General features: G+C 50.7%; 1 protein-coding gene across 1 annotated transcript in view; it reads right to left on the reverse strand.

Moving 5' to 3' along the window:
- Nucleotides 1–1,349: 1,349 nt before the first annotated feature.
- The window catches only part of lamc1 (laminin, gamma 1), a 44,782-nt gene continuing 20,914 nt past the window's right edge, over nucleotides 1,350–25,217 (reverse strand). The window contains exons 3-28 of the mRNA XM_056596006.1: nucleotides 19,658–19,788; nucleotides 16,785–16,951; nucleotides 16,039–16,227; nucleotides 14,389–14,506; nucleotides 13,793–13,891; nucleotides 12,567–12,703; nucleotides 11,495–11,617; nucleotides 11,003–11,192; nucleotides 10,747–10,859; nucleotides 10,300–10,521; nucleotides 9,570–9,758; nucleotides 9,099–9,344; nucleotides 8,651–8,804; nucleotides 7,987–8,129; nucleotides 7,681–7,859; nucleotides 7,403–7,559; nucleotides 6,855–7,060; nucleotides 5,551–5,627; nucleotides 5,203–5,340; nucleotides 4,799–4,943; nucleotides 4,513–4,662; nucleotides 3,518–3,632; nucleotides 3,033–3,232; nucleotides 2,410–2,568; nucleotides 2,051–2,150; nucleotides 1,350–1,646 (exon numbers count right to left, since the gene is read on the reverse strand). Coding sequence (XP_056451981.1) covers nucleotides 1,390–1,646; nucleotides 2,051–2,150; nucleotides 2,410–2,568; nucleotides 3,033–3,232; nucleotides 3,518–3,632; nucleotides 4,513–4,662; nucleotides 4,799–4,943; nucleotides 5,203–5,340; nucleotides 5,551–5,627; nucleotides 6,855–7,060; nucleotides 7,403–7,559; nucleotides 7,681–7,859; nucleotides 7,987–8,129; nucleotides 8,651–8,804; nucleotides 9,099–9,344; nucleotides 9,570–9,758; nucleotides 10,300–10,521; nucleotides 10,747–10,859; nucleotides 11,003–11,192; nucleotides 11,495–11,617; nucleotides 12,567–12,703; nucleotides 13,793–13,891; nucleotides 14,389–14,506; nucleotides 16,039–16,227; nucleotides 16,785–16,951; nucleotides 19,658–19,788 — 4,104 coding nt within the window. The 3' untranslated portion in view covers nucleotides 1,350–1,389. The remainder of the gene's footprint in view (nucleotides 1,647–2,050; nucleotides 2,151–2,409; nucleotides 2,569–3,032; nucleotides 3,233–3,517; nucleotides 3,633–4,512; nucleotides 4,663–4,798; nucleotides 4,944–5,202; nucleotides 5,341–5,550; nucleotides 5,628–6,854; nucleotides 7,061–7,402; nucleotides 7,560–7,680; nucleotides 7,860–7,986; nucleotides 8,130–8,650; nucleotides 8,805–9,098; nucleotides 9,345–9,569; nucleotides 9,759–10,299; nucleotides 10,522–10,746; nucleotides 10,860–11,002; nucleotides 11,193–11,494; nucleotides 11,618–12,566; nucleotides 12,704–13,792; nucleotides 13,892–14,388; nucleotides 14,507–16,038; nucleotides 16,228–16,784; nucleotides 16,952–19,657; nucleotides 19,789–25,217) is intronic.

Consider the following 25,217-nt stretch of genomic DNA (forward strand, 5'->3'; position numbering starts at 1 on the left):
AGCAAGCATATTATAACATACCACAGACGTTATCCATATTTATATATTTATATATATTAGCTGGAGATTTGAGTTGATGGGTCTTTCTGATAAAAGATAATAGTCTAGCGGTTTTGGGTGTCAGAGCTTTAAAACAAAACAAAAAAACTAAAATAAAAACCTGAATTATTTAAGAATATATTTACACAAAATAACAAACTCCTCACTCGACGTCAGAATAAAAAACATTCACACAAAAATAGAACATTTGAAATAATTATTAGCACCAGTGTATCAGATAAAACGTTTCACTACGCAAAATGTACAAAGTTGCATAGTGTTTGATTGAGCCTGGACACGGGGGTGGGGGGGGGGGTGGGGAGAGGAAGCGGGCAAGGTCGAAGGTTAAAGGTCATTAGCGACACGAAGGAGACAAGCGAGCAGCTTTCGCAGAACAACACCGAGCTTGACTTTCTAGAAATCTGTTTGACCTCTGACCTTTGTGATTCTCTGTGGGAACGTGAGGCGGTGAGGAAGTGGCTGAGGAAGAGGGTGAGGATCAGGGAGGTGTGAATACTGAAAAGGGAGAGAGGGGTGTGTCCCTCTATCTCCTGGCTGTAGTGTCTTCAGGACAGAAAGACAGACGACAGTACAGTAAAACTAGAGGATTCCTTCAATGCATGCTTTCTAGTAAGAAAAAATAAAAACAAACCAAAACAACAAACATGGTAGATGAACAAAAACAGTTCATGAAACTGTCAGTTGAAACCACAACCCACAGACGGAGTCAAACAGGAGTTCTGGTCCGAGTCACGTCCGTTATTCGCGTTATTTTGAAATATCGGTTTGGTTCCGGTTCCGCTGAATGGCTGTTAAACTTCCTTTGAACAGTCTGGGTGGAGGGGGTGGAGGGTGGGCCGAGGGTGGGGGGTGCAGTCACAGTGTGTGTGTGTGTGTGTGTGTGTGTGTGTGTGTGTGTGTGTGTGTGTGTGTGTGTGTGTGTGTGTGTGTGTGTGTGTGTGTGTGTGTGTGTGTGTGTGTGTTAGGCTCAGAGGCACGTCGGGGGTCCGCCGCGTTGCACGTTCCCCCTTCAACCGCTGTCGTCTCAATGTAGGAAAAACAAAAAGCGTGCGCTTTTATTTTGAAAGAAATTGTGAACACGGCACAAAACTCTGCCTCTCTCTCTCTCTCTCTCTCTCTCTCTCTTGCAAAAAGACAAGACGAACCAACCTATCAAATAATTAAAAGTAAGGGTTTTGGTGCAACGGTGGTGGCGTGTATGTCGTTTCTGTTGCCGGGGTGATTTTGTGAGAGGGATGGGGTAGGGGGGTGCGGGAGGTTGAGGGGTGGGGGTGAGGGGGGGTGCTCGGGATGGAGGAGGGGGCATGTGTCTGGGTTAGGGGGGCGGGGTTAGGGCTGCTCTAGGGAGGGCGTGTTGAAGCACCCTTCCGGTAACGTGTTCTTGATGTCGTTGAGGTTGGCGATGTCGGCGCGGATCTCTCCGATCTGCCGGTCGTAGTCGTTGATCATCTCCTCCTGGCCGCGCGCCACCTCGTTCAGCTCCGCCAGCTTCCTGTCCAGCTCGCTGGTGGCCATCTTGGCCTTGGCCTTCTTCAGCGACTCGGCGATCGCGTTCAGCTTGGTCAGGTCCACCTTGTCAATGTTGCCTGTCAGGGGAATCAGGAGCTTTAGTTTAGCTTAAACTCGCCCTATTCATTATCGTTCAAAATCATTGATTTGTCAATTATTTTCTGTGATGAGTCACTAATTATAAATCATATTTTCTCGCGAGTTGAACCAGCCAATTCACATGCTTTATTAAAGGCTTACATATCTTCAGTTATTATCAATCAATCAATGTTTGGCTAACTATAACGGCTAATTTGGGTTATTTCTAAATACAGCTATATTTCATCGTTTCAAAATGTTTCGAGTTTTACCCTCTGGTCAGAGATTAAAACTAGGAATGAATGAATTATCTCCAAAGCAAAACCCTGGTCACTGGTTTTGGCGTCCCCTTGAGTCTCAACTGGTTTCTACTGGTGAATGTCCTAGTGCAGCCTGCACTTACCCAGCTGCTCCAGAAGGGCGGCGATGGTTCCCAGTACAGTCTTGACGGCGCCCTTGGCCTTACGGGCATTGTCCTCAGCCTCCTTGGCGTTGTCCGAAGCCTTGTGGGAACATCGAGCAACATTAAAAATAGAACTAACGGCTAGCTTACACATTACACTCAACAGTTTTATACATTACAGCTAGCACTAGCAGCTAGTTATACACATTACGGCCAGCACTAACAGCTAGTTGATACTTAAGAGCTAGCCACAAAACCTTGTTTTACACAGCTAGCACTAGCACCTAGTTTTGCTCAATACGGCTAGCACTAGCACCTAGCTTTACACATAAGCCTGTGAGCGCTGCGTCACGGCGTACCATGCCGGCCATCATCATGTCCTGGTCCGCCTCGGCCTTCTTGCGCCCCAGCTGGTCCTCGGCGGCGCTGAGCTGGTCCATCAAGGTGCCGACCTCCTTCTCCAGCATCGTGGTGTCCTGGAAGGCCTTCTCCGCCTCCTGCTTGGTCTTGGCAGATCCCTGCGCAGAGGACCCGGCATCAGGCACGGCTGTCTCTCTCTCTTTCTCTCTCTGGGTGTAATAGGGTCTCGCTCTCTGGGTGTAATAGTCTCTCTCTCTCTGGTTGTTATAGTCTCTGTGTTTAATAGTCTCTATATCTGGGTATAATACTCTCTCTTTGGGTACAACAGTCTCTGGTCGTAATAGTCAATGTGTAATAGTCTATACCTGGGAATAATAGTCTAATAGTCTCTCCCTCTCTCCCGGTGTAATAGTCTCTCTCCCTGTGTAATAGTCTCTCTCCCGGTGTAATAGTCTCTCTCCCTGTGCAATAGTCTCTCTCCCTGTGCAATAGTCTCTCTCCCTGTGCAATAGTCTCTCTCCCTGTGCAATAGTCTCTCTCCCTGTGCAATAGTCTCTCTCCCTGTGCAATAGTCTCTCCCTGTGCAATAGTCTCTCCCTGTGTAATAGTCTCTCTCTGGTACCTTCTGCACGGTGCTGGCAATCTTCTCCGCCTCCTCAGCCTTGGCCTTGGCATCACGGGCGTCGGCAGCGGCGTTGCCTAGCGCCGCTTCCGCCTGCCGCGTCTTCTCGTTGGCCGCAATGATGGTGGCGTTGATGAACGGGATCTTCCTCATGGCCTCCTCCGCCGCCGTCTTGTTGTCGTTCACACGCTGGTCGAAGTCTGGGGGCAGGAGGTAGGGTCACAAACGGGGACAGAGGAAAACACCAGCCAGGCCACAACTACAGACCAGACCAATGGACAGGATATAACTACAGACAAGACAGATAGACGGTCCAGAACTACAGAAACAGACTGATATACAGACAGGACAGAACCACAGAGCAGACAGACAAGCAGTCAGACTCAGACAGACAAGCCACAAGGCCGACAGACAGAGACGGAGAGACAGACAAGACAGAAGGAGACCGGATAGGCAGGAGGACAGGTTGACAGACAGACGGGTACCTCTGAGGTTAGCCAGGATGTCCTGAGCCTCCTGGTAGGTGGACCTTCCCTTCTTAGCCGCCTCTTCAGCCTGAGCTTTAGCCGCGTCGGCGCGTGCCAACAGCTGGTCTGCCGTCTGTAAACAACATATTCAGCATTAGCACCCGCTAACAGTATGCTAACAATCCAGCATTATCCCCTGCTGACACTAATCAACAGTTAAAAACCAATGACAGTGTTCTGAAGGAGAACTAAGGCTCATGACATTAACCCCACCCCCTACTGGGAGAGTAACAATGACCACAACAAACCGACCATAGCCAAGTTTAGCACCACTTTGACACCATCAGTCCCTCCCTCGGTACGAACCTTAACCTCTAGCGGTTCATCCCTCCCTGGTCACAGTAGACTAGACACAACGAGACCCATGTGAGTGGGGATAGGCCCAGAAGGTCCCCGGTTTGAGTCCAGCCTTCTGACGCTACCTCCTACCCCCTGTTATTTTGTTCAATCACAGTACGTCTATTTGGATGAAAAGAGTCAAAGCCATGACGCAACGTGACCCTCCCTGTTGCCGGGAGAGACGGCCGTTGAATGAAGAATGGCCTCAGTGTCTCCGTAGGCTAGCGCAGCGAGCTAGCGCTATGTATAGCATCGCCACACTGACGGCTAGCACGCGCCCCTGCCTCACCCATGGAGGCTAATATTAGACAGAAGGACAGATAGACAGATTCTCTCTCCCTGTATGAGGTCATGATGACGGCAGCCATCAGCTGGTTGATAACTCACCATCATTAAAGTCAGTTTTAATAGATGGGGGATCTTTTCTTTTGAAGTCAAATTTGGGTTGACTGGGTCCGAGGGAGCTATGATTCAAATGTGTGCGACTCCATGCGGTGACCTCACTGTCACGAGGAACATGCTGATGCCTTGCTCAATGACCCATACTGTGGCATGACACAGTATGTGTATATGTATGTAGTATTTCAAATTAAGAGCGGGGAAACTCCCTGTACCTGTTGTTCCGACTTGCCCTTCTCCAGCAGCTTGCGGACTTCCTGTTCCTTGGGCTTGAGGTCGTCTCTCAGCTCGTTGTACTCCTTCTCCGTTTTGTCGATCAACTTGTCCAGGTCCGAGGCCTCCTTCTGGATCTTACTGGCCTCGTTCTGAACAACACACACACACGGTTCTGGTTCACCTTCTGACACACACTCATTCACTCTCTCCCCCTTTCCCTCCCCTCTCCCCCACCCTGTTGTACAGCCCCACTAGCCTCAGTCTGCCTGTGGTGGTGGTACATACCTCCAGGGCCTTGGTGTCATAGGTGGGCAGGCTGGTCAGGTTGGCCATCATCTGCACCGCCCTGTCCCCGGCCTCCTCCGCCTCCGCGTGGACCTTGTTGGCCTGCTTCTCCAGCGCCTTGGCCAGCTCCTTGGCCTCGTTGTACCTGTAGACACACACCTTGAGCAACAATCCCCTATCCACCAACGCCACAGCGATCCATCCTGTCAGCCTCATCTCAGACTTCCTCTGAGCTGTGCAAGTCAGTTCAGCCCCCCCCCCCCCCCCCGTGTGTGTGTGTGTGTGTGTGTGTGTGTGTGTGTGTGTGTGTGTGTGTGTGTGTGTGTGTGTGTGTGTGTGTGTGTGTGTGTGTGTGTGTGTGTGTCCCTCTCTCCCTCCCTCCCTCAGGAAGTTGGATGACATACTTCCTGTTGAGCTCGTCGATGTCCTCGCCGGTCTTGCCCTCTCCGTCCAGGGTCTTCCTCAGCAGGTTGTAGGCCTTGGTGGACGTGTCGTTGGCGTCCTTAGCGATCTTTTCGATCTGGTCGGCGTCCATCTTGTGCCTAGAAATAGAGTAAGTGATGTCATTATGTTAGGATTAATCTCAAGACAGTCGCAATCAAAATCAACCAAAAAAAAAATCTTAATTCAAATCCCAAACCCTAAATACAATAAAGTCCTTAAAAAACAGAAAGACATCCAGAAAGGACCTCTGAACCCATGGGGCACTTCCTGTATGCGTTTGTGATGTCCCCAGCGAGTGCTGATCTTACTTGTCGGCCAGCTTGCGCGCCTCCTCGGCCAGCAGGGTCATGTTGTTGGGGTCTCCAGGGAGGGGGGTCGGGATGTTCTGGGAGACCAGAGAGGGACCCTGTTAGTACAATACTGAACCACCACCCCCAGAGGGTTAACAAAGGGACTAAACTAGTGCTGTCAGTTTACCGTGTTATTAACGGCGTTAACGCAAACCAATTTTAACGGCGTTCATTTTTTTATTGTGCGATTAACGCTCTTTTGGCTTGGCGAACGTTGTAGTTTTTTCACCTGCTGTCTAGCAACAACTAGTCACGTTAGAAAAACGACAACACCATACCGGATCTACACCGGAAACCAAACAACAAGCATGAGAGTTCAATGTTGTCATTAGCTGTTTCGTCTTTCTGACCAATCGCAGTTCAAGGCCCACATGGGCTGTACCACTTCGGGATGGGCCGCTCAGTTACTCCCCTGTAGACAAAATCGACTTGGTTGCGATGTTGACAGTTTGTGAGTGTTGCGGCTGTTGAGTGAGTGAAAGGTTGTGGGCGCACAGCTCAGGCTGCCGGACGGCGCTGCAAGGAACTTTTATACACGCAATATTGTTATCCCGCAGTAATCAGCCAGATAGCCCCGAAACGTTAACGGCCCACCGGGAATTCTCCCGACTCTCCCGATTACCACTCCGCCCTCGTGTGTGTCTGTCTGTCTCTGTCTCTGTGTGTCTGTGTGTCCACGGTTATGCCCCTACCCGATGTCAAGTGGACCGGGTTGAATTCACTGCGGGTCTCTCTTCTTACTGTCCTTCTCAACAAGGGATATTTAGAATATAAATAAATGTGCGATTAATCGCGAGTTAACTATGACATTAATGCGATTAATCGCGATTAAATATTTTAATCACTTGACAGCACTAGACTAAACCCAAGTCCAGACTACTCTCAACCCTTCAGGGGCTAGCAGTGAACAGTGCGGAAGGCTTTACAGTCGGAGTGGGGTTCCCAGACAGTCCAGACCGGGATCAGCCCAGCTCAGATCATAGCAGATCTGAGGGGGTCTGGTATGATCGGAACTGTACCTCAATAGTCTGATAAAACAAAATCAATTTTTGGGGTCTAGATTTATTATTCTCACATTGTCAATATATACCTATTCTCCGAAGTTACATTTTAATTTAAATTAATTAATTATATTCTCCACTGCTGCCCATATATCCCACCATGGATTACTACGAGTCCATCTCGGGTAAGACCCGACTAGACCAGATATGCCACCACCGCCACCACCGCCACCACACCGGGCCGGTTCCTCCTCCACCCACCACGTTAGCGATGTCGGACCGGGCCTTGTCCAGCTGGGCGCGGGCGCGGTCGATGAGCTCCTCGGCGTGCTGCACGCGCGTGCGGGCCTTGTCGGCCTGCGCCCCGCTCTGGTCCACCGTGCTGCGGATGTTCTGCAGGCGGTTCCACTGGGTGGTCAGGGTGCCGTTGATGGAGGCCAGCCGCTCCAGGAGACCCTTGTCCACGTCTGGGGGGAGAGGGTGGGAGAGGGTGGAGAGGGAGAGAGAGAGAGAGGGGGAGGAGGAGGAGGGGGAGAGAGAGAGAGAACACTAGTAAACACACTGCAGACTATAAACGGTACACCGGTGGTGGTTCAGATGGTGTGGTGATGGGTAATAGGGTGGTGGTTGTGGTGGTCGAGAAGGGATATAAAGTGTGGGTTAGGGAGGTGACGGGGTGACGGGGTTGTGGTAAACCCCAATTGGGGTGGGGGTGATGTGGTAGAAGGTAAATGGGGTATACGGTGGTTGTGGTATACAGCGGTGGTGGTGGTGGTGTATACTATGGTGGAGGGGGCATACGGTGGTACCTTTGCTAGTCTGGGCCTCCTCCAGCAGCTCCATGATGGCCCTCTCTGCCTCGCGGAGGCGCTCTTCGAAGGCTGCGTCGCTCGGCTGGTCCTTGCTGGAGTTCAGGTTGTCGATCAGGTTCTGGAGGTCGTGCAGCTTCTGCCTCTGCTGGTTCACCTGGGTGGGCGAGGTCACGGTCAGCCACACACACACACCAACAGCCTGCGTGCCTCTAACCTCACCGGGCCGAGAGGAGCCGCCTCCACCCAGCCCCCCCCCAGCGGGCGGCCAGCCTCACCTTGTCCCGGACCAGGCTGTAGCAGTTGGGACACTGCTGGCAGCCGGGGGCGGAGCGGTTGTAGAAGTAGTTCTCCTCACACATGTCGCAGCGGGAGCCCACGAACCCGGGCCGGCACTCGCACCGCCCGTCCTCGCGACACTGGCCCGACGAAGAACCCTCGGGGTCACAGTCACACGCTGTGGGGGGGGGGGGGGGGTCACAGAGAGGTCAGAGGTCAATACCAGCCGAGTGTGTTTCTAGTTGTGTTGCATTTAGCATTCTTAACTTTTAATTCATTGGAAAAACACTTTGGGGCGTTCTCACGTTTGCAGCCCGACAACCCGAAGCCAAAGAAGTTGACCTCGCAGCGTTCGCACTGTTGACCTGCGACCCCCGGCTGGCACTCGCACTGCCCTGAGGTGATGTCACACAGACCGCTGGTGGAGCCGATGCGATCACAGCTACACCTGTAGAGGGAGAGATAGCATCACACACTGACACTGATGGGAGGGGGGGGGGGGGTAGAAAGAGTCAGAAAGAGAAAGAGACTGAGAGAAAGAGAGACGGAAAGAAAGAAAGAAAGAAAGAAAGAAAGAAAGAAAGAAAGAAAGAAAGAAAGAAAGAAAGAAAGAAAGAAAGAAAGAAAGAAAGAGATAGAGAGAAAAGAGAGACAGAAAGAAAGAGAGACAGAAAGAAAGAGAGAGAAGGAAGATGACTGAGCAGAGATGAGGAGAGAGGAGAGATTAGGAGCGATGGAGGGAAAGAGGAGGGGGGAGGAGGGCAGAGGGGGGAGGAGGGCAGAGGGGGGAGGAGGGCAGAGGGGGGAGGAGGGCAGAGGGGGAAGAGGAGAGGGGAAAGGAGGTCTGACGAGGGGTAAGAGGTGAGGAGAGATGAGGAGCGAAAGAGGACAGGTGAGAGGAGAGGGGATGGAGCAGAGGAGAGCGTGACGGCGGGAGGAGAGGAGACAATAGAGGGGGCACGGTGGTACCGTTCACAGCCGGTTCCGCTGGCCAGGTTGTAGAAGCCGGGCTCACACACGCTGCAGTCGCGGCCGGAGACCTGGGGCAGGCAGGGGCACTGGCCCGTCACCTGGGCACAGCTGGTCTGCTGGCCCTGGGTCCCAAGGGGTGAGCAGGAGCAGGCTGGGGGGGGGGGGGGAGCCAGGTTAGACATGCTATGTTTACATGCATGTGATGCCACATGCAACTCTGAAGTATAAATATCTTTAAATATGTTTGATCTATATTGAATAGATACAATATATTATACTTACTAAAACATAAAATGTACTGATTTTATCAGCCGGGAAACTACTAATTATGCAATAGTAAAATTAATATAGCGTTAACACTATCAATACACAGACAAACTCATTCACAAAAAAAACACTGCAACCACAAACACACACTAACCACACAACACACATCCCCACACACCTTTGCACTTGTCTAGGGGGCTGGGGGCCAGGGCGTTGCCGTAGAAACCCTCCTTGCAGCGGTCGCAGAAGAAGCCGTCCGTGTTGTGGATGCACTTGAGGCACTCGCCCGTCTCGCGGTCGCAGTTGCCCACGGCGTTGGGGTCCATGTTGTCGCTGCACTTGCACGCGCGGCAGGCCCGCACCGCCCCCTTCTGGCCAAGGGGGTCCCCGAAGAAGCCGTCGTCACACAGCTCACAGCGCTTTCCTGGGGGGGGTGGGGAGACCCTGGGGTTAGGGGCTGATGACGCGTCCGTCTAGGCTAGGGGGATCTCCGCCGCCGTGACTCGAGACCCCGAGATCCAGACCCGGACGTCCAGACCCTTAAAAGTTCCCGACCCTGAGGTCCAGACCCCTTTAATGTTGCAGCCCCTTCAGACTCCAGCCCCAGACCCAGACCCCCCCCCCCGTGGTCCCCGGTGCCCCAGCCTACCTGTGGTGCCGGGGGGACAGTTGGTGCAGACCACCTCGGTGGTGCGCGGCACCACGGCGCAGGTGGCTCCGCTGGGACAGGGGCAGGCCTCGCAGTCCTCGTCGGTGCCCTTGGTGGAGTCGCCGTAGTAACCGTCCTTACACCGCTCACAGCTCAGACCCGCCGTGTCGTGCTTGCACTCACACGCACCTGGAGAACACACACAGAACCATTAAAACCAGTGCAACCAGTAGAAAGAGTGAAGCCATTAAAACCAATACAACTAGTAGAGCTATTAAAACCAGCATAACCAGTAAAACAAGTAGAGCCATTTAAACCAGTAGAGTCATTATGAACAGTGCAAGTAGATGCTTTGAAACCAGTAGAACCATTAAAACCATCAAGACCAATGGAATGATCAAAACGAGAATACCCAGTTTAATTAAGTCAACATGTAAAACTGACAGAAACCGAAGCATCCATAATGCATATCGATGTTATTCCCATCTTTATTAAAGCAGATTGCTTTTAGAACTAATGGGTCAGCGGGCTAAAAAGGGAAAACACTAAACTATGGGACTATTCACAGACTAATAAAAACATGGATTTCATCCCATTAACGTAAACTTTTAACAATCAAAACAACCTCAAACCCAATCCACCACAAAGCCGCCCCATTACCCCGCACTGGCCCTGCATCGACGGCATGTGTCCCAGTCCCCCCCCCGGCCACCAGAGGGCGCTGTCTGACCTGAGGTGGGGTGGCAGGAGTCGCTGTGGCCGTTGCAGTTGCAGGGCTCGCAGGCGCTGAAGGCCCCGAGGCCGGGCTGCGCGCGGCGGTACTGGGGGCTGCACTGCTCACAGTGCTGGCCCTGGTAGCCCGGGGGACACGTGCACTGCTCCACCCAGCGGGCCGGCAGCCCTGCGCCCCGTCGCGCCGTCACCAGGGAGACGTCGCCCATGTGACCGGAACCTGGGACCACCACAGGGAGGGGGACGTTAGCACAGGACGGAGAAGGCCGTTAGCACAGGACGGAGAAGGCCGTGTGTGTGTGTGTGTGTGTGTGTGTGTGTGTGTGTGTGTGTGTGTGTGTGTGTGTGTGTGTGTGTGTGTGTGTGTCTGTGCACACACGTGGGGGGTAATCGTGCATGCACGAATAGGTGTGTGTACTAGGTGTGCAAAAGTGTGTGTGTGTACTTTTCTCGCTGTAGGTTCCTCGGATCTTGATGGCGGTCAGGTTGTGGAGAAGTTTCTGGAACTCTGGGTGGCTGAGGCTCGGCCTCCAGGGGTAGTTGGTCTGGTCATGGAGCCTGAGCGAGGGAGAGAGACACACACACACACACACACACCGTTTAATACCCCCAGAATATAGGGTCATAAAGGGCCATCAGCACCCAGAGGCCCCGCCCCCCTCTGACACCCTCGTCACCACCATCCGCTCTCTGCCTCTCACCTGAACACATAGGACTGCACGTTCTCGCTGGGGTAGGCGTTGCCCTGGGCGATGAGTGGCACGGCCACCCGGAGCCCCGCCCCCTCCAGCACCAGGTCCTCGGCTGACATCCGGTTGTCCCGTCGGTCCACGCGGAAGGTCAGGCTCAGGTTCTGACCGTAGCTCAGCAGCTGGTTACCCAGGAACTTCTCTGTTAGGGGGGGGGACAAATGACCCATGATGCTACAGCTAGGCATACAACACCCATGATGCTCAGCCAGACGTACCACTAAGCACGATGCTCAGAGCTAGAACTACATTACCCATGAAGCTCAGCCAGACGTACCACTAAGCACGATGCTCAGAGCTAGAACTACATTACCCAGGAAGCTCAGCCAGACGTACCACTAAGCACGATGCTCAGAGCTAGAACTACATTACCCATGAAGCTCAGCCAGACGTACCACTAAGCACGATGCTCAGAGATAGAACTACATCACCGCTGACTCTTACCTGGGGCAATGAAGTACATGGGGAAGTAGTCTTCTGACATGAGGGAGATCTCCTGGGTGCTGGACGACCACTGCACCGGCACACTGCTGGAGTCCCTCTGCTGGCCCGTCCACTGCTCATCATCTGCTCACACACACAGTAGCATTCCCTTTAGCCTTCATATTATTAACATCATTATTAAAATCATACCATTATCGTCTACATCCGATTTAGCATTTGTATCTGCATGAGCAGTTGTAGCATCATCATAAAACACTAGCTTCAGAACTAGCATAATCATTAACAAAATCTATAGCCCTAGCATATTGAAGTACAAAAGCTTCAGCACTAGCATAATCATCAACCATAGCCTATTAGCTAGCATCATCGTAAACAATAGCCTTAGCACTAGCATCATCATAAACACTAGCTTCGGCACTAGCATCATCATAACACTAGCTTCAGCACTATCATCATCATAACACTAGCTTAAGCACTAGCATCATCCTAACACTAGCTTCAGCACTAGCATCATCATAACATTAGCCTCAGCACTAGCATCATCATAACACTAGCTTCAGCACTATCATCATCATAACACTTGCATTATCATAACACTAGCTTAAGCACTAGCATCATCCTAACACTAGCTTCAGCACTAGCATCATCATAACATTAGCCTCAGCACTAGCATCATCATAACACTAGCTTCAGCACTAGCATCATCATAACACTAGCATCATCATAACACTAGCTTCAGCACTAGCATCATCATAACACTAGCTTCAGCACTTGCATCATCATACCAATAGCTTCAGCACTAGCATCATCATAACACTTACCTCAGCACTAGCATCATCATACCACTAGCTTCAGCACTAGCATCATCATAACATTAGCTTCAGCACTAGTATCATCATAACACTAGCTTCAGCACTAGCATCATCATAACACTAGCTTCAGCACTAGCATCATCATAACACTAGCTTCAGCACTAGCATCATCATAACACTAGCTTCAGCACTAGCATCATCATAACACTAGCTTCAGCACTAGCATCATCATAACACTAGCTTCAGCACTATCGTCATACCTCTGCTGAAGGAGGAGGAGATGGAGCTGATGCTGTACCCCTCGGCGCTGTCGCACACGGAGGAGTGCTGGAAGCAGAAGCAGGGCGTGCAGCCCTGGGGGTTCTGCGGGTCCAGGTTGAAGAAGCCCAGGTTGCAGCTGAACAGACAACACACAGGTTCTACAGTTTAGACCCAGCCATAGAACCTTAGAACAACCCCTTAGGACATTCAAACCAATCCCTTAGAACCCACCTCAACATCAGCCTAACACACAGGTTCTAATGTTTAGACCAAGCCGTAGAACCAACCCCTCAGAACCCAACTAAACACACAACAACAAGGTTCTGTTCAGCTCCAGCCCTCCTCCCGAGCAACTAACAGTACAGACGCTGCTAACACCCAGCCTTAGTAAAGAGGTACAGGGTTTAATCTGTATACATATTATAAAATGTCTTCCAAACAATGTACTTGTCCTATATTTGAGTGGGGACCATGATAAAGGCAGGATAGTGTCGTGGTTACAGTGGCTCCCAGATGAAAGGGACTGGGTTTGATACCCAACGTCTGCAGTCTACCTGTTGGCACCCGAGAACAAGAGTCCTCATCTGTAGTCGCCCCTTCACGCCGTGTACCATTGCTACGGTGTCTTAAAAATATAGATCAATGTTTGATGGGCTTTTTGAGCCTTTATGGAAAGGAGAGTGAAGAGAGGGAATGACACTGACGTAGCACAGGACCACAGCTGGGAATCGAAGCTGGGTCACTACAAAACGTAATGCCCACATGGTGGGCGCACTACTAGCTAGTACCTAGAGACTAGTAACTATAATAATAGATGTGTGTGAAGCAGGGCCTAATCTGGTTCCACTGCTGTGCCCTGTAAGTGTGAACTTTGACCTCTGTGTTGCTAACCCTGTGGCATGGGAGCAATGCTGGCACGGTCTCACGGTCTGCATGGGACCGGTTTCAGTCCGTATTAGTAGGAGCACAACATCCTGTTTGGATTGGCCGAGTGGCTCGCCCCACCAGAACGAGAACGTCTCCCACCGGGGGTCAGAGGTCAGCCAGGGGGAGGGAGGGGTGAGGAACTGGGATGTAACTCAAGAGTTCTTTCTATGGCCATAAAACAGACTGGTTTCCTCGGTGATAAAAGGCTACGTGTTCCATCCTCTCAGCCAACCTACTGGATGCTGTGCGCCTTCTTGTGTGTGCGTGCGTGTGCGCGCGTGTGTGTGTGCGTGCGTACCGGTCACAGTTGAAGCCCTCTACGTTCTCTTTACACTTGCAGCGTCCGGTGTCCACGTCACACTCCTGCGTACTTCCCGATGGGTCACATGAGCACGGCCTGCGGGAAATCAACCAATCACATAACAGCTCTGGTTCACAGACTACAGCATGCCCCCACTGGAACACAAGTGTTCCAGTCAGTTTAGATCCGTTCTAAAATTTCACTTGAGCTGTAGACACAGGAGCAGGTCACGGTTTTGAATTGGAACAACATGAAAACAACGTGTGAGAAATGGAGACGTGAAACCAGCAGATGGTTGACCTTTCTGACGGAGTGCCCCGGAGTATGTTCATGTTGCACACAGACATAAACACGGCTAGTCTGCGGCTTTTTGTTGATCACAGAGCGGAAATCAACCAAAGTAAACAAAAAGTGCTTATCGTGATGCAAATGTCAACGTCATGCCGACAACATACATTATGGGGCTGACATTTAAAGACACAGGACAGACAGACAGACAGACAGACAGACAGACAGACAGACAGACAGACAGACAGACAGACAGACAGACAGACAGACAGACAGACAGACAGACAGACAGACAGACAGGCTACCTGCAGCCAGCCTCGGTCAGTGTGTGGTATCCAGGCTGACAGCGGTCACACTTGTCGCCCGTCACTCCTGGTTTACAGCTGCAGCGCCCCCCGGTGGCACACTGGGTGCTCAGAGAGCCTGCAGCACAGCAGGGGAGAGAGAGGGAGGGAACAGGGCCCGTCTTGGTCAGCTGGTCGAGCGAGGCATCAACACGGCACAGGGTCAGGGGTTATATTCCTGCTGACGTGTTGATGCGTGCAGTGGTGTACCCCTCTTTGGTTAAGACGGTAAGGGGCATATTATTAAATACTATGAGAGGAGAGGAAGAGGATGGGTGGAGGAGAGAATCTGAAGTGGAAGGAGAAGAGACAGAGTGGAAGGGCAGGGAGGATAAGAGATGAGGAGTGAAGGGAGAAGGAGAGGAGTGAAGGGAGAAGGAGAGGAGGAGAGAAGTGAAGGGAGGAGGAGAGGAGAGAAGGGAGGAGGAGAGGAGAAGAGGGAAGGAGAGGAGTGAACGGAGAAGGAGAGGAGGAGAGAAGTGAAGGGAGGAGGAGAGGAGAGAAGGGAGGAGGAGAGGAGAAGAGGGAAGGAGAGGAGTGAAGGGAGAAGGAGAGGATTAAAGGGAGGAGGAGAGGAGGCGAGGTGGAGAGGAGAGAAGGGAGGAGGAGAGGAGAGAAGGGAGGAGGAGAGGAGAGAAGGAAGGATGAGAGGATTAAAGGGAGGAGAGGAGAGAAGGGAGGAGGAGAAGAAAGGAGTGAAGGAGAGGAGTGAAGGAGAGGAATGAAGGGAGGAGGAGAGGAGAAAAGGAGAGAAGAGACGAGGAGAGAGGGAAGCAGGAGGAGGAGCGAAGGGAGCACAGAGAAGTTAAACATAGCATTTAGTGAAGTGAGGAAAAACACCAGGCGCGTTATGAAAACCACATTCTGACCCGCTGCCACCAGAACCATCTCACAACATCACACCCGTGTGTGTGTGCCTGTGCGTGTGTGTTTAGCAGAATACAGCAGCATGGGTTTAAACCAACACATCTGCTACCGTTTAAAAAACATGCGGTCAGAGAGGGAGAGGGAGGAAACTTCAGATCCAACTCGCAAAACGCATCGTTAGAGTCCAACAGAAACCATATAGAGAGGAGCCCGGACCAGTAGCCTTCAGCCTGCGGCTCCGTGTTGCACACGCTGCAGCTCCATGTTCTATTGGCCACAGCTCCATGTTCTATTGGCCACAGCTCTATGTTCTACTGGCAACAGCTCTATGTTCTACTGGCAACAGCTCTATGTTCTATTGGCCACAGCTCCATGTTCTATTGGCCGAAGCTCCATGTTCCATTGGCCACAGCTCCATGTTCTATTGGCCACAGCTCCATGTTCTATTGGCCACAGCTCCATGTTCTATTGGCCACAGCTCTATGTTCTACTGGCCACAGCTCTATGTTCGATTGGCCACAACTAATGTTCTATAAAGGCTGCACTTCACCACATAAGGTTAGAGCTACAGTCCTCTTACCCTGGGTGACAGGGTGTTAGCGTGAGTGAGTGAGAGGATAAACATGTGAGTATCTGAGTGCAACAAGGGCGAGAGGAGGAGAGTGTGAGTGGACGAGAGTGAGTGGGGGACGTGTGACAGGGTGAGCGCAGGCGAAGCTGGGGGGGATAAGCGCGGGAACTCACCCACTGGGCTGCAGCCGCAGGGCAGGCAGCGATCCCCGGACTGGTCGCGGTAGTAGTCGTCCAGGCAACGCTCGCAGTTGGGCCCGTCGGTGTTGTCGGCGCAGCCCCGGCAGTGGCCGCCGTGCCCGGAGGCCCGGTACAGCTCCGGGTCGAAGTAGCACTCCGAACTCTTCCCGTTGCAGTTACATGCTGTAAGACGGACACACACACACACACACACGGACACGGAGACACACACCTTCAAATACCGGTTCACAGTTACCATGGCAATAGATTAGGCAATAGGGGACCAGATTGTTGAGGATACGTCAATAATTCCGCATCATATTTATTAAGGGAGGATCAACCGTGCGCGTGTGAGTGTAAATGCGCGTGGTTCCGCTACTCAATGGGATTTGATTCCGTGAGGGTGGAGATCTGGTGGATTGTGGCACACACAGAACATCTTGAGCAATCATAAATGAGTCAGCACTGCACCAGAGAAACTCAAATGAACCGAGGCGTGCACCCAAGGTCCAAGTGCTGACATATGCTGCAAGTTGTTTTTAATGTCGTCTTCACACAGAGCCTCATCTAAAGGAGTTAGATGAGGACTCTACAGACCCTGCTGTGGGTCTGTTAACGGTGTGTGTGTGTGTGTGTGTGTGTGTGTGTGTGTGTGTGTGTGTGTGTGTGTGTGTGTGTGTGTGTGTGTGTGTGTGTGTGTGTGTGTGTGTGTGTGTGTGTGTGTGTGTACGCAGACTCACGCAGACACTCGTTGGGGGTCTCAGCGGTGGCACGGCCCCAGGGCCGGTCGTTGTAGAAGGGCTCACACACGTTGCAGTCGGCGCCCCCCGTGTTGTGCTTGCAGTTGCACACCAGGCGCCCCCCGTTGTTCCTCACACACTCGCTGGCGTGGCCGTTACACTTGCACCTGAGGAGAGAAAGGGTGAGGGCGCACAGGGTCACATGGTGCAGAGAGAGAGAGGGGGGGCGAGGGAGCACAGAGTCGTATGGTGTGTAGAGAGAGAGACCTGTTACTTTAACTATCACTTTTACTCGGTTACCATCCCTCCATCATTATGTGACTTCACCATTCCTTCACCATTTTGTTATCCATCATCGATTCATCATTCTGTCACCTCTCCAACACATTTCGGTCATCCGTCATTTGTCCATCATTCTGTCTTTCTTTTTTAGCATAATGTTTTTATTCCGAGAATGAAAGAAAGTTCAACAATACAATGTATATAATACAATGTACTACTATGTAATACTTGCAGAATATAAATGAAACTTTTGCATTTTATACCCCAAAAACATTCCGCTAAATGGTAAACAGACACACTAACTCAAATGACAGAGTGATTCAAGTACAGAGCACAAACAAAGCAATAAAGTGCAGGAGGACGTGTCAGTTAATAAATAATGATAAAAGATAACTTAAGAATAAAGTCCAAATAAAATAGTAATGATAGTAACAGTGATTATCATAATAATAAATGAAAAAGGACAGGAGGGAGCATCATTCTGTCTTTCAAAGTGCGAAATAAATAAAGTTGCCTTTCAGAGTAAATTCTGTCTATCAAATTACTTATGACTTACCATATGACACACAGCTAGACAGTTCACTTTTTGAGCTAGACCAATCACCTTTTTCATCGTCAGACTCCATAGAGGCCTGCTCAACCTGCTCTTTTCCCGCAATACCGGCTGACTATATATAGTTTTAAATAAGTTAAAAAAAACATACTGAGGCTACATCATTTATAACACTTCATAAACCAACAAATCCGGTGTGGGAACAAACCCCCCCTGCATCAAAGAAGATCTTCAGTTTGCAAACAGAGAAACATGGGAGTGTTTCTTGCGGTCTGGTGGGCTTGAGCAGGCTGCTGGAGCAGAACGGAGGCCGTGTTTGGATTGGGGACTGGGCGCCGTGTGTTTCTGCAGGGACGAGTCTGGACCTGCTCAGCCCACAGATCCAGATATTGTTTCAGGTGTTGCTTGGCAGGGCGCCATGGAAACAATGATGGCAGGGTGCAGGCTGGAAGGGGCGGTGTGTTGATCTGGACAGGATCCAGTTTCCCACCTCCGCCACAGGGCCCGTTTCCTGCCCAAGAGGGCCCTCCACCTGCATCACAGGCCCTGCCGCCGGCACCGCAGTGCCGCTTCCTCCGCCAGAATGCTCATCACCCCTCTGCTACAGGACCCTTGATCTCTGCCACGAGCCTCTACCACAGGGTCAATCACCACCTGCGCCAGAGGACCCCATCACCTGCACCACAGGGCCCCAATCACCTGCACCACAGGGCCCAATCACCTGCACCCCAGGGCCCAATCACCTGCACCACAGGGCCCAATCACCTGCACCACAGGGCCCCATCAACTTCACGACAGGGCATATAACCACCTGCACCACAGGGCCCCATAAACTGCGCTACAGGGCTCATAAACACCAGCACCACATGAAACCCCATCACCTGCACGACAACACAGGGCCCGTTAATTCCACTACAACAAATAAAGAGTGTGGTCGTACTGGTCAGCTACCAGTAGCTTCTAAAACACAGGCCTCTGCCCTTCTGAAGGTCCTGTGGTTCTTCCAACAGGTTCCGACGAGTCCATGCTTCCTAGGCAGCCGTGCTGGATGGGACCGCCACCGCCACCGCCCAGCCCCCCCCCCCCCCACCAGCGCACGGTAATCCGGCGCCGTCGTCATGGAATGCCAGGAATGCCGTCGGTGTCATGGAAATGTGCTCCGCGCTGCAGCGGACTCTCCTCCGAGCCGGAGCGCCGCCTCCCTCTTCTTCTGCAGAACAAGCCTGGTTGTGTTGCTTCCTGACCGCCCCGGGGCGGGCGGACCACACAGGCTCCAGAAACAAGCGCACATCCGCTGGGGGTTTGTGCCGACGGCCGTCCGGCGGCAGCCGGTTCCCTAACGTCCCGCCCCCTCCGGAAAAACTTTTAAAGTCTCCAAACAACATGAGTATCCGTTTGGTAACTTCCGCTCGTTGTTGCATCAACTTGGATCGACCAGTTGAGTCTAAAAGCATCTTCTGCAGAACAGAATCCAACAAACCTTAAGCCGCATACAATGTAAACAAGAGACAGTCGGAATTGTTTGACTGATATTCATCGACGCGTTGGTATTTCCCCAGAGAGGTCAAAGTTCAGATGGATGGGGGACAGACTGGCAGGCACGGGGGGGGGGGGGGGGGGGGGGGCTCAAGACCCCTCCAACAGAGCTGTTACCTGCATGTCAGTGTGCCATCAATTCTAAAACAAAACAAGACAGTCCTTCACCTAAAGACCGGAGTGTGTACTTTATCTTCATCACCCAATAGCCCAGTCACAATATGTTCAGATCATCGTGAGATCATATCATGTTATGGCTGGGCTTCAGATTATCATGTGAACAAATTCCCTTTTTAATCTCAGAAACAGGTTGGACCTCAAACCCTGAGCTGAGACACAGCAGGACATACCAAGGGACTGAATATATATACGCTCTTACTCGTCCCCAACACTTGGCCAGAGGCACTCTATCAAACTTAAATTGGCGGCAGGTGGCTTGGCTGCATTATTTAGAATGGCCTCCCCGGTGCCAAGATGGCGGTTTGCAAGTGTTTGTTCTCACCGTCCTCCCACGGCGAAGTCCGAGATGGCATAGTAGTAGGACTTGAGGACCTTGGGGTCGTTGAACACCTCGTCTCCGAACGTGTTGAGCCGGTTCAGGGTCACCCTGATATCCGTTGCCGTCACCCATTCCTGGAACACACACACACACACACACACGCACACAAAAGGGTTCAGCACCGTGGGATCCAACATTGTATTCACCAATACCTCCGGGATAGGAGGAGGAGGAGAACCTCCAGTAGCCCAATCTAAACAACACTTCCACTACTTTACTAAATAAATCAGATGTTGAGATCACACGAGGACCTGCTTTAGACGGCTGCAACATGTTCATTCAGAAATTCCCATTCATTTATATTATTCTATTTTAGAGTTGAAGGGCTTTGAGAAGAGAAAGAGATGGAGAGAAAGAAAAAGAAAGAAAGAGAGACCTTTATGGACTGGACTTTGTCAGGAGAGAGGAAAGGAGGGGGAAAAAGAGATGAGGAACGACATGTAGTTTAGGATTACAAGTGGTAATCACTCATGGGTCGCTGGCGTATGGGACAGGCTACATGGTTGGCACCCTAGTGAGTACAGCCAACGAGCCGCCCCTGGTGTTGTTCTCGTTTCCAAACCGCTACGTTTGTCCGGTAAAGAGGCCGCGCCACGTTGTCTTTAGATTAACTGCAAACATCTCACGGTGGTTCTGGTTCGATCCAAACCAGAAGGTCCTAACAGAAGCCAGGGGAAACCACCGTTTTGACCACTGTATGTCTGCTGTTCGCATTAATAAAGGGAACACCGAACATGACCAGGACTAACCGTTACCCCGGATACGGACAGCTGTAAAGGTTATTTGGGAGTTTCAGTAAGGATTCTGTGTAGCAAAGTTGAACAGCCATTCCTGTTGGACAAATGTACCAAAACACATCCTTAAACATCACCACCACTAAGGGGGAGAGCTAGCAACTGCACATTTTCCAGTTGGTCAGACAAATAGTGCAAGCACAAGGATTAGAAAAAATTTCTGGATGTGGATGGAGGGAAGGAACAAAGGACAAACAGACGTCCGAAACAGAACATTTTAGCTAGAAAGAAAACAGAACAACAAAAGCCAGTGTTAAGTAGGCAAGCATAACTCCATTCACTCGGCATCTTGTTGTCCACAGCCTTGAACAAGCAGGATCCCGCCCCCTTGTGGTACAGAGCAGTATTTGCACCCAGATCTGATCAGGTGTGTGCATCATCTCCAACACAAATAGACACAGACTTAACGCGGAAATATTAACTCCTCACCTAGCTACCAGGAATGTGAGTGGCTGAGACAGCTGCGATGATTTGATGGCTCAGCACAACTGTCAGAGTTCTACACCTTATGGCTCAACATTCTATAGATCTACACTTGAACGGTTCTACATTCTATAAATCTACACCTGAAGGGTTCTACACCCTACGGTTCTAGATTCTATAGATCTACACCTGAAGGGTTCTATACCCTTTGGTTCTAAATTCTATAGATCTACACCTGAAGGGTTCTACATCCTGTGGTTCTACATTCCATATATACACACCTGAAGGGTTTTACACCCTATTGTTCTATAACTATAGAACTACACCTGAAGGGGAGAAACACCCTATGGTTCAAACCCTGATGGTACAACACACTATAAATGTACACCTTCTTCGGGGTACTTTCCCTATCCATGAATCTGTTGAACATCTCGTTTAGCAGATCAATCTGCTGAACTGTTGATATGTTCAGCCTCTTGTCCGCCGTAGCCGTCCTCACCCACAGATTCAATCATTGACAGTCTTTTGCACCGTGAACCCATTGATCTACTAATTAAGCCTCTTCCTGGAAAATATTTGCTTCAGCCCCACCTTCTCACCTCCGTTTGACTGTGGCGTTCTGGTCTGGTGAACGGGTAAACACGACGTGTCCGTGCATCAACACTTCAACTCAAACACTACTCCTATTCCACCTCCCCCAGCCCGGTTTCCACTGTCAACGTGAGACCCCCCTGCCGGCCCCCCCGCCCCCACCCGACCACCAGCGACAGGAGGGAACATGTGGGTTCTTGACGGAAGAATGCTCCGGGGTTCTACCCCGGAGCATTCCTCTACCACATCCCAGTTCTACCACGTCCCAGTCAGATAGGGATGGGCATTTGAAGGGCATATCAATATTCTATACAGCTACTGAGCTACACTTATTATACAAGTGTAGCTCAGTCATAATGTAGCCTGAAGGGCTTCTGTGATCTTAGTGAAGGCTTCTGCCTTCACTAAACAAATGTATTCATATTCCATCACTAGTCAAATAAATAAGGAAATCAAATCCGGCTCTTCATGCGATGTTGCCTGATGTCCCATGACATGCCACCAGACCTGGTGGCATGTCATGGGACGTTTAATTAACATTAGGCAAAAATTTAAAAAAATCTGCTACAGCTAAAGTCGAATATCCACATCATTTCGAATAATTGAATAACCGTGCCTATCCCTTGTCCCAGATAACCTGGTCGTCTATCAGATCTAAAGGTGCCATGCGGGTTCCTAAAGTCCACCTGCGCCGCCCAGCGAGTCGAAAACGTCTCGTAGTAATGTAAGAATCTAAAAAGGTAAGGAATGTGCCATGCCAAGAATGAAGGCCCTCATGGTTTAATTGGACGGATAAAAAAAACACAAGTCACGAGTCAAATGACCGACGTGTATAAATAACCCCAGAAATATGATTCACTTCCCATTCATTCATTTGGAATACAGTACCAAATAAAACCAAATGCTGGCAATCGCACAGCGGTACCGACCCGCCCATCCCCCCCCACCAAACCTCCCAGAACCGAACGAGAGGTCAGAGCAGGACCTCCATTGGGAGGCTACCTAGCTAAACGGCGGCGGGTATTGACTGGTGATCTGGGCCGGCACCGGGGCTGACCGGGTGGTAGTCGAGTCGCTGCCAGGCCAGACATAGGAGCAGTGGGGGGGTTTTAGAAACTAACCAACAACCGCCCCGCCGAGCCGGCTGCCTGACGCCGCTTCTAAACGAGTCTTTGGTATAAATAGCTAGCCGACGACGAGTCAAATAAGGAGGCGCCGGGTGACGAGGCTAAATCTGTTCTTTTAGCAGCAGGAAGAGGAGCAGGGCCGCATCCTCCCGGGGGCCCGAGCTCAGGGGACCGGATCAACAGTGACCTCACACTTCCCACAATGCACCTGGACACGAGGAAGGATGAGGCGTGGAACAGGATTCATGCCCTCAAGTCATCCACAGCCAAGACTTTGAAACTCCCTTAGTAATCGGGGATTGTAATGAATCATTAGGAGAATTAAAGAGGTTGTGTCGGAAAATATAAACAAAGGAGATGAGGCAGAACAGGACTTTACTGAGAGTTCTTTAAACAAGGTTTAATTCTGTCCAGACAGTTGGACCTGGCTGGATGATTCTAGTCATCGACCGCTCTCAGACAGAACCACCGGTTCTGACTGGATCTACTGTAGACATAACAACAAAGAGAGGGGAGGGACACAGAGAGAGAATGACACGCAGGGGGTGAGAGAGAGAGAGAGAGAGAGAGATACAGAAAGAAAGAAAGAAAGAAAGAAAGAAAGAAAGAAAGAAAGAAAGAAAGAAAGAAAGAAAGAAAGAAAGAAAGAAAGAAAGAAAGAAAGAAAGAAAGAAAGAAAAAAAGAAAGAACGAAAAAAAGAAAGAACGAAAGAGAGAGAGATGATACAAAAGGGTAATAAGAGAGGATATAGAGTCAGAGAGAAGCAGATTTATTAAGAGGGAGAGTGATTGAAAATGAGATAGATTAGATAGAAGAGACGGGCGACGAGAGGAGTAGAAGTAGTAGAGAGGGATAGAGGGATGGAGGGAGAGAGAGAGGGAGGGAGAGAGAGAGAGAACATCTCCAGCTGTTTCTCTTCTGAGCCAGCACTTCGGTGGGAAACCCGGGGGAGTTGCCTAGCAACGCATCGCAACAATTGGCGGGCCGCCACAACGCATTCGTTCCCCAGCTGCACCACCGCATCCACCATGGAGCCCGCGGAAACCCCGGGCCTTCACACGCCCACAACGCCTTCATCATCATCATCATCATCACCACCTCCATAACATCCACCTTCATCGTCATAAGCAACACCACCAACTTCATCAACCAACCATGATCCTCTTAACCAACCACCGTCATCCTCACCCCCACCACCACCTTCTTCACCATAACCTTCACCACCACTTTCCTCAACACCACCATCATCATTATAACTCCCACCAACGCCCTCATCACCTTCATCGTCCCCACCGCCATCACAACCAGCGTCATCCCAATCCATCACTATCAACACGCGGTACTGAGTTTCCAGGAAGTGGTGGTCATTGCACAACTCTGGATTATGGGTCTCAGGAGAGCTCTGAGCTCCACACGTTGTAATCACTTCTAGGAACAGCGAGAGACAAAGAGAGAGCGAGACAAAAACAAGTTTCCAGTGGAATGGCTGTGGCGGCGACCAGCTGCTGGGACCGTGACTGGGAGCGCACTATAGTAGCACTCATGTTCTGGAAGCTCTGTGTTCTTGAAATTCTACATATGACTTCCAGGCTCCAGATGTTCTAGAACCACACACAGGCTACTCATTGGCTAGTCAGACCTTTATGATTGTTAGCGAACCCCCTGTGGAGTAGGGAAACCTGGACTCACTGGCTCTAGGGTCAAGGGAAGTGATGCTTTGAATGATGGGTGGTCGTGCTATTTACCGCCATTAATGATAATGGGAATTCAAAGAGAGGACATGAGATTGGTTTAAAGCCATGAACAGTGTAACACTGGAGACATAATGCATTCGTCTTCCTCAGTTTTCAGTTGTCAGGAATCTTTTATAAACAGAATGGCTGAAGAGTGATGTATGAAAAGGCATCGTCTGTGGGCCCTGTAGCTATTGTCAGGAAGTAGACTGGCTAGAGATTCCCTCCGGTTAGGGTCATGTCGCTAACGCTAATCTAGCCACTCATGGTAATCCCGCCACCGGGTCTCCATTAGGGTAAACCTTCTTTGGCGTTTGTTTGGTTTCAGGAATCTGGTGGGTCTGTGCCAGAGGAGCCCTGGGGAGGGCTAACTCACCCTGACAAACGGGACCATGGTCCCAGCCATGCAGTCTACAGCTGTCCTTACATCTGCCAAATGGGAGCGAGCGGAGTGCTCACTGACAAAACATGCAGGGCCTCCAAATGTTGGTCGTCGGTATGCAGACTTAGAAACTCTAACCTAATTTCCGCTGTGTCTTCAGCCAGCTAGATGTTAAGCAAGGAACAGGCTCCTCCGAATGACGTTTGTAGAGCAGAACATTTGATTATTTTACCCTATATAACTAGATACTCGCATGGGAATTAGATACCAAGTGTCAAGTAGACCAATTACCATGTCACCAGAGAAAAACAAGATGTCGCGGCCAGGACACGATTATAAAATACACTGAAACGCTGTTTTCTTTCACTATGTTATGATACGGTTGTACCTACAGTGAAATTGTCAAAGAAAACCAAATGAGCCATGGTTATCTTTCACCATTTCACTGGTGT

This window comes from Gadus chalcogrammus, chromosome 8 (genome assembly GCF_026213295.1).
Source record: "Gadus chalcogrammus isolate NIFS_2021 chromosome 8, NIFS_Gcha_1.0, whole genome shotgun sequence".
In the NCBI taxonomy this organism is placed as follows: domain Eukaryota; kingdom Metazoa; phylum Chordata; class Actinopteri; order Gadiformes; family Gadidae; genus Gadus; species Gadus chalcogrammus.